Source organism: Glandiceps talaboti, chromosome 6, assembly GCF_964340395.1.
Source record: "Glandiceps talaboti chromosome 6, keGlaTala1.1, whole genome shotgun sequence".
Taxonomy (NCBI): Eukaryota; Metazoa; Hemichordata; class Enteropneusta; family Spengelidae; genus Glandiceps; species Glandiceps talaboti.
In genome coordinates, this window is record NC_135554.1 from 16,009,669 (window position 1) to 16,019,112 (window position 9,444).

Below are 9,444 nucleotides of genomic sequence, written 5' to 3' on the forward strand. Positions count from 1 at the left end.
GCCGTTAGATACCTGAATGAATGGAATTTGCATTGTATCTTCGAAAGATCGAGGATTTTACAGATGGGGAATAATAAACTGTGTGCAAAGGTTTTCTTTCACATGCAGTAGGTTCATTCTTACTACATTTCGTATCTTATTTTCTTTAGGGCTTCCATATGACATTCAAGTGGTAGACATCTCTACAAACAAAGCCACGATCACTTGGTCTATAGACGTTGATTCAGTTGTGACAAGTTCTATAGTACAATATAAACCTACATCTAGCAGTAGAGACTGGAAAAATTCACCAGTTATTGCATCATCTTTGACATCAGTGACACTAACAGACCTGTCTCCTGACACAAAGTATACCTTTAGATTACTATCAACCATAGAGCATGATGGCACACCCTATGCTGGGGATGAATTTACTTTCAACACAGAAGGTGAGACTATCTATGTCCCTCCCATAGATCTATAAAGATAGGCAAGTGTAATGCTATTCCAGACACAATACTGCCGTAGAACTTCGAAAAGATATTTCTAATATTGTTAATAGCCAAGCAAGCGCATTCGAAGAAGGTCAGGTATTTTCCCGGCTCTTTTTACCCTGCTTTACTATTCTTTTATACTATCTTGTATATTGTATATGTTATTCATTCACTTTATTTGGGCAATATGGAACATTTATAAATATTTACAATGAACTATTCCTTCATTTTCTCAACAGCTGTGCCATTGCCTACAGATGTATTAGTTACAAACATAACAAGTGATGGAGCAACAATATCATGGACGGTTCCTGATAATGAAGATGAAGACCTCATTGGAAATAGCGTAATTCAGTACAAAGCAGATGATGATGACTGGCAAAGTACTGCTGTTATGCCACCAACTGGTTCAGCCAGGCTGTTTGATTTAGAACCTGGCAAAAATTATAGTGTGCGAATTATGGTTGAAAGTCAAGATGGTCAGAAAAACAGGACCACAGAGAGTATTATGTTTCAGACAACGAAAGGTCAGAAAACAATATTGAAAGTTACCAGTTATGCAGTAATGCTCGATAACAGTGCTTATAAAAGTTGTGCTTCTGCCGCTTTGATAAATATTACGCAATTGTTTTTATGAATAAATACCGCTATAGAAAATGCTTGCTTTCCATCGACTACATGATTTCTTACTTTCGCTTTCATAAGGCATAGCGAAGTGCTAATAAGAACACCATTCTTCGTTGGAGTTTCAATCATTGTAATTATGCCGAAAATGATAAAATATTTGAAACTCTTGTTTTTATCAATACATTCTGCATAATGTTATGAATTGGCATATTGCATGTTGTGTAAGCATTTACTTCGTAGCTACAAGCAGCTTTTACAATGTAACACCCTACATGACTGTCATGAAGTCAATATGTTAAGGATTGTTCACCAAGGTGCATGAATATTTGTTTTAGGAGAACTGACCGTAACCCCTGATATATCTGCCAGCAAACATTCCAAACTATTCATTGTAGTTGTACGAAAAGAAAGGCAATTTACATATTTCCTCTCAAACAATCAGCTGTATCTGTACCAACTGACGTCCAAGTAACCGACATTTAAACTAAGGATGGAGCTACAGTGTCTTGGACTTTTCCTGAAGACGGAGACCAACTTGTCAACATAGTAGTTCAGTTCAAATCAATTGACGATAACAAATGGCAGAATATCACTGTCAATACATCGACTGATTCCGTCAGATTATCAGATCTAGACCCTGGCAAAAATTACACTGTACGAATTTTGGTCCGAAATGCTGATGGCCAATAGAGTGATGCTACACATATTGTGTTATTCCAAACTATATTGATTACACTAGATGTACATGTAATGATAAACAATTCTCTATTAAAGCACAATCGTATAGTATTAGGACGCCATTATCGGATATAATAAATACACACACTATATACCGTACACATATTTTGCAACCGCTAAGTTTTTGGGCCTGGCGTAAGGCCATTTTTGTCTCTGTTATTGTTATTGTTAATTAAATTTTCTAATGCACTTGATATTTACGATGAGTTTAGATAACGCAGTATCAAGTTAAATGGCGTTAAGCATAGACTCAAATCTGCACATCTTTGCTTTCCATATCAGCTGTTCCCTTACCAACTGATCTCAGAGTTTCCAACATAACGACGAACGATGCTACAGTATCCTGGACCGTTTCTGAAGAGGCAAATCTCCTTGGTTACATAGTAGTTCAATGGAAGCCGAATGATAAGGATCAATGGCAAAATGTCACTGTCATTCCGTCCACGGATTCTGTGAGGGTGTCTGGTCTTGAACCCAACAAAACTTACACAGTTCGGGCTCTTGTTATAAGCCAAGATGGACGGCTCACTGGTTTTACAGAAACAGTTTCATTTAAAACAAGACAAGGTTTGCATTTCAACACAATCGATATGTTTATCACTAAACATTGTACTCCATGTAAAACTGCCAATGCTACTAACCAGTCTCATCATCCTTCTTTCAATTTGAGCAATTCTTTCACATGTAGGAAACCATTCGGTCGCACGATGTATGACCTTTGCAGTAGAATTTTATTTAAATTGATTGAAAAAATAGAATTGTTTGTCTTTCCGTTGTTAATGTCTTCATGGGTTGACTAAAATATTAATTATGTAATCTAATTATGTATTGATGTTCCGTATTCATATCTTGTTGGTTTTTGATTGATTTTCACCAAAGTGTATTAACTATCTTTTTCACAAATCTCGTTCAATGATTAACCCTAGGCTAAGAATTGCGTTTTTACCAACCATTTCCTTACCATTTGCAGCTTTAACATGTGATGTAAATGTCAATTCTTTTCCTTAAATTTTCTTTTCAGCAAATCTAATTATTCGTCTAATCCATTAAGAATTTCATAACTTTATACTTGTACGATACATTTATCCGGGTCGTTATTCTCCGTATATTCATTTATTCATGCATTTAATATTTTACTCGACGCATGCAATCCCTTCCCATCACCGCTTCCAACAATATATTCGTGCTTAATCATTTGAAATATATTGTTTTTCATGCTCAATAATTCATTTAATTTCAGTACATGTTCTATTAGTTCATTGTTTCTTTACTCATTAAAGTTATTACTCCTTCAGTTTACCTGGTCTGTATAGGTCCTGGGTGCCCACTTGCTAGTTTGTACATGAAGTCTGTATAAAGAAAAAGTATTTAGATTTCTATGATTAACATTTTATCAAAAACTTTTGTTTTCTTCAAATAGCCGTTGTATTACCTACCAACGTTAAAATCAGTGACATAACTGATAATTCAGCAACAGTATCTTGGACGATACCAGGAGATGAGGACTCAATTGGATCGATACTTGTGCAATTTAAGGAAGGGACTCTTGCCGAAACCGATTGGAAAAGCGTAACACTATTACCTTCAACAGATTCATTTACTATGCGAGACTTGGAACCAGGCATGCATTACACAGTACGTGTAGGAGTTGTAAGTTCGGATGGTTTAACTAGAAGAAACACGACCTCAGAAACGTTTGTTACAGGTTCGTTGTACCATTTCCTTTCGTATAAATGTGCGACCTCCGCTATGATAGATACATAGATAAATGGATACACCCACAGACATATACATACATACATACATACATACATACATACATACATACATACATACATACATACATTCATTCATTCATTCATACATCCAATGAACATATATACATACATATATGAATACGTACATGCATACGTATCAACATACGTGCGTAAGTACGTAGGAGTGGTAAAATAATGAGTAGAACAGTCCAGATAAATAAATTAAATCCTGACGTTTCGAGCTGATATTCTTTCTCATAGGATATTGAGGCAAGATATATATAGTAGGTCAACACCTGACTATATAGCTAAAAATGATTTCCTCAACATCAATCGTTAATACGTACGTCCATCCGTCCGTCCGTCCATCCACACACACACACACACACACACACACACACACACACACACACACACACACACACACACACACACGCACATACATATATATATATATATATACGTGCGTACGTACATGCATGCATACATACATGGTCACTCTCGGTTACATTAAGACTAAAATGTGTTGTATCGCCTTCTAAAGTGACACTCTTACAGCCCTCTCAGTACCACATGACATTAATGTTGTAAACATCACAAAATGTCAGGCTACTGTCACGTGGTTACTGGATGCTAACTCTGGAGTATCAGAATCATTACTTCAATACAAACCAACATCAATGGAATGGACCAATGCATCCACAATACCATCAGACCTTACCGGTGTGACAATGGAAGTTAGTTTCACAACTGAAGGCAAATCACATCTGTGTAAGGATATATGACATCAACATTGTCATATATATTCCTATACGTACTAGTTAGAGTGTGTCCGATTTCGCATTGTTTGTCTTTTTCGATGTAATGTGACCAGGTGGAAACATGCATAACATAGCTAGTCAGTGTTAGTATAATTGCTCTGATGTTACTACAATTATTTCGTATCAACTGGAAACCCCTTGATCAAACTTATGTAATCATAGGTTTATTAGAGGAGTTTAACCTTGTTTCTTTCACAATTCTTTTTATAAGGTTTACCATTGCCAACAGAAGTAACTATTGGAAACATTACCGGTGATGGAGCTACTGTGTCCTGGACCAACCCTGAAGACGGTAATAATTTGGTTGGAAACATTATAATACAATACAAAACAGATGATAGTGATACATGGACCAACGTAACTGTGACTCCTCCAGCTGATTCGGTGAGATTGTCAGATCTGGAAGACGGCAAAGAGTACACTGTACGTATTGTAGTAGAGACTGCAGATAGTTCAGTTAGCAGTATAACGACTCCTGTCACTTTTGTATCAGGTATGGACTTCACGTTTTGTTTTGATTAATTTTTCTCTCTGAAATAGGTCAAACATATCCAGTATGATAAGAGACAACAATCAACAAAATTATATGTATATACCATCGTATATCAATAATATATTTTAAGAGTAATACTGTTTTCTGATTTCCTTTCCCGTTAAGTTACATGCTAGTTATTATGTTATTAATTCAATATTTCTTGTTGCACATTGGTGAATATACGTGTTAACACCAAATCACACAAGCTTTGCTGTTTGACCAACATCATCGTTCACATACAAGTGCAATTACATATTGTCTCTTTCCCCTGTGAACATTAACTCTTACAGCTCTCTCATTACCACATGACATTCATGTTGTAAACATCACAACAAGTCAGGCTACTGTCACGTGGTTACTGGACGCTAACTCTGGAGTATCAGAATCATTACTTCAATACAAAGCAACATCAGACATGGTATGGACCAATGTATCCACAATACCATCAGATATTACCTCTTATACACTAACTGGTCTGTCAATCAAAACGGAGTACGCAGTGAGATTGTTATCGTTTGGTAGCTATGAGACAAGCACCGGTGTGACAGAGGAAGTTAGTTTCACTACTGAAGGTACATCGATTTCTTTTGTTTTCTTTATTTACATTGTATCAATTTTATTTGGAAATATGTTTGTATGACTACAACAATCACCCTGTGTGAGGAGTGTGAGACGACCACATTAACCCTTTTTCGGTGTATGTGTGTCATGAGATGTGTTTTTGCCTTCGTAGTTTAACAAAGAAAATATATGGCATTGAATTGTCGTTCAAGGAGGAAAAATCTTTCAAATTTGGTTTAAATAATGTGATGCGGTACAATTGATATTTGATATTTTACTCATTGTTTCTTTACTCATTACAGTTATTACTCCTTCAGTTTACCTGGTCTTTATAGGTCATGGGTGCCCACTTGCTAGTTTGTACTTGGAGTCTGTATAAAGAAAATGTATTTAGATTTCCATGATTAACATTTTTTCAAAAACTTTTGTTTTCTTCAAATAGTCGTTGTATTACCTACCAACGTTAAAATCAGTGACATAACTGATGATTCAGCAACAGTATCTTGGACGATACCAGGAGATGAGGACTCTATTGCCTTTATAGTTGTTCAAATCAAGAAAGGGACTGACGCTGAAACCGATTGGAAAAGCGTAACAGTATTACCATCAACAGATTCATTTACATTTCGAGACTTGGAACCAGGCATGCATTACACAGTACGTGTAGGGGTTGTAAGTCGGGATGGTTTAACGAGAAGAACCACGACAGCAGAAACGTTTGTTACAGGTTTGTTGTAACATTTCCTTTGGTATAAATGTGCGAACTCCATTATGTAGATAGATAGATAGATAGATAGATAGATAGATAGATAGATAGATAGATAGATAGATAGATAGATACACCCATAGACACATACATACATACATACATACATACATACATACATACATACATACATACATACATACATACATACATACATCCATGTGAACATACATACATATAAAATGATTACGTACATGCATACCAACATACATACGTACATAGGAGTGCAAAAGTAACGAGTAGAACAGCCCTGATAAATAAATTCAATCCTGACGTTTCGAATTGATATTCTTTCTCATATCAAGGCAAGATATATAGTAGGTCATCACCTGACTGTATATCTAAATGTTAGGGAATAAAACGACACACCGGAAGTTTTTGTAAACGGTAACATACGCGAAGACAGATCTAGAAGTCACGCGCACCAAAAAAGTACCCAGATAGAATAAGAGTAGTTAGATATTAAGGAAAGATGTAAATAACATATTAATTCCATTGGGTTCAAGCGTTCCGAGCAGGGGCATGAGGCAACAATTCTGGTGAAATCCGAAATTGATAATGATATACAGGTAATAAAGGCCCGAGTTAGCTATGAGTCACATTTACATACTTACTTCTTTATTTATAGTATATTTTAATAAACTCATTATACACGTCTACACATATTTGTTATTTTGGGTATGAGGCCAGAAATGATTATGTGTATGTACTTATACACTTTCTGGTCTTTCAAAAAATGAAACACTTTTAATAATCGCAGAAAAAGTTTATATAAATATGGAAGATTCCTAAAAAAAATAAAGTAGCTTTGACACAAGCACCGGTTTGACAGTGGAAGTTAGTTTCACAACTGAAGGCAAATCACATCTGTGTAAGGAGATATGACATCAACATTGTCATATATATTCCTATACTTACTATACTATAGTATAATTACTCTGATGTTACTACAATATTTCGTATCAACTGGAAACCCCTTGATCAAACTTATGCAATCATAGGTTTATTAGAGGAGTTTAACCTTCTTTCTTTTATTACAATTTTTGGTAAGGTTTACCATTGCCAACAGAAATAACTATTGGAAACATTACCAGTGGTGGAGCTACTGTGTCCTGGACCAACCCTGAAGACGATAATAACTTGGTTGGAAACATTATAATACAATACAAAACAGATGATAGTGATACATGGACCAACGTAACTGTGACTCCTCCAGCTGATTCGGTGAGATTGTCAGATCTGGAAGACGGCAAAAAGTACACTGTACGTATTGTAGTAGAGACTGCAGATGGTTCAGTTAGCAGTATAACGACTCCTGTCACTTTTGTAACAGGTATGGACTTCACGTTTTGTTTTGATTAATTGTTTGATGAGATTTGAACATATCTAGTTTAGATAAGAGACAATCAACACAATAACATTCTATAATCTTATATGTACACTATATTCTTCGTGAAATATTGTTTACTGATTTCTTTTCCTCATTTAGTTAACAGGCTAGTTATTTTGTTGTTCCATCAACATTTCTTATTGCCATGCTAACACCACATTCATGAATTGACCTGACAACACCAATATGCACGAGCTTTGCTGTTTGACCAACATCATCGTTTCCATACAAGTGCAATTATATATTGTCTCTTTCCCTTGTGAACATTCACTCCTACAGCTCTCTCATTACCAAATGACATTCATGTTGTAAGCATCACAAAAAGTCAGGCTACTGTCAAGGGAAAATACAATATAAATACTGCTTCTTCTATGCTAATTTTAGGTTAGTATGGGTCGCTAGTCCAAAACCACGTGATACGATCTAGGCCAATGTTAGAATGCTTATTGATATCGACGTCTTATAGTTACCAATAATTGGGTTTACATTTTTTGGTAAGGTGTACCACTGCCCAAGGATATATCTATTGGAGATATAACTAGTGATGCAGTTACTGTGTCCTGGACCAACCCTGAAGATGTCCACCTTATTGGGACCATTGTGGTGCAATACAAGACCGATGATAGTGATGTATGGACCAATGTAACTGTGATTCCTCAAGCTGATTCAGTGACATTGTCAAATCTGGAGCCTGGTAGAACATACATTTTACGTATTGTAGTTGAGAGTCCAGATGGTTCAGATAGCAGTACATCAACTCCTTTAACTTTCACCACTGGTATGTAAATCAAGATTTACTTACAATGATCATTTCTATCAACTTGGTGTGTATAATACAATATAGAACATCAAATGCATCTTTACTTTAGGTTTTCCCTTTCTCGTTTCCTTTTACTCATTACGAATTTAAATCATTACATTCGCTAGCTTTCATCATAAAGATAATATATTGAATATTTCATAATAAATCCTTTTTGATATACTAGTTTCAATTGATACTTTTTTCATTTCCGGTCAACATTTTAGAGTACCGCATGTACCACATGACTTGACTGTCGTGGACATCACAACCAAGGAAGCCTTTGCTGCGTGGTCCATATATTTAGTATCAACTGGACACCTGTAGATGATAAACTTAATATAATGTTCGCTATCTTATACAGTAGTTTAAATGTATTTCTTTTTTACAATACTTTGGTAAGGTTTACCATTGCCAACAGGAGTAACTATTGGAAACATTACCGGTGATGGAGCTACTGTGTCCTGGACTAACCCCGAAGATGGTAATAACTTGGTTGGAAACATTATAATACAATACAAAACAGATGATAGTGATACATGGACCAACGTAACTGTGACTCCTCCAGCTGATTCGGTGAGATTGTCAGATCTGGAAGACGGCAAAAAGTACACTGTACGTATTATAGTAGAGACTGCAGATGGTTCAATTAGCAGTATAACGACTCCTGTCACTTTTGTAACAGGTATGGACTTCACGTTTTGTTTTGATTAATTTTTTGATGAGATATGAACATATCTTGTTTAGATAAGAGACAATCAACACAATAACATTCTATATCTTATATGTACACTATATTCTCCGTGAAATATTGTTTACTGATTTCGTTTCCTCATTTAGTAACAGGCTAGTTATTTTGTTGTTCCATCAACATTTCTTATTGCCATGCCAACATCACATTCATGAATTGACCTGACAACACCAATATGCACGAGCTTTGCTGTTTGACCAACATCATCGTTTCCATACAAGTGCAA

General features: G+C 35.6%; 1 protein-coding gene across 1 annotated transcript; it reads left to right on the forward strand.

Moving 5' to 3' along the window:
• Positions 1–355: 355 nt before the first annotated feature.
• Positions 356–9,181, forward strand: LOC144436902 (tenascin-R-like). The gene is made up of 10 exons (XM_078125763.1): positions 356–428; positions 713–1,000; positions 3,259–3,488; positions 4,204–4,366; positions 4,628–4,909; positions 5,242–5,523; positions 5,955–6,239; positions 7,330–7,611; positions 8,168–8,446; positions 8,889–9,181. The coding sequence occupies exons 2-10, from the start codon at positions 868–870 to the stop codon at positions 9,179–9,181; spliced, it is 2,229 nt and encodes a 742-aa protein (XP_077981889.1). The 5' UTR covers positions 356–428; positions 713–867.
• Positions 9,182–9,444: the final 263 nt, after the last annotated feature.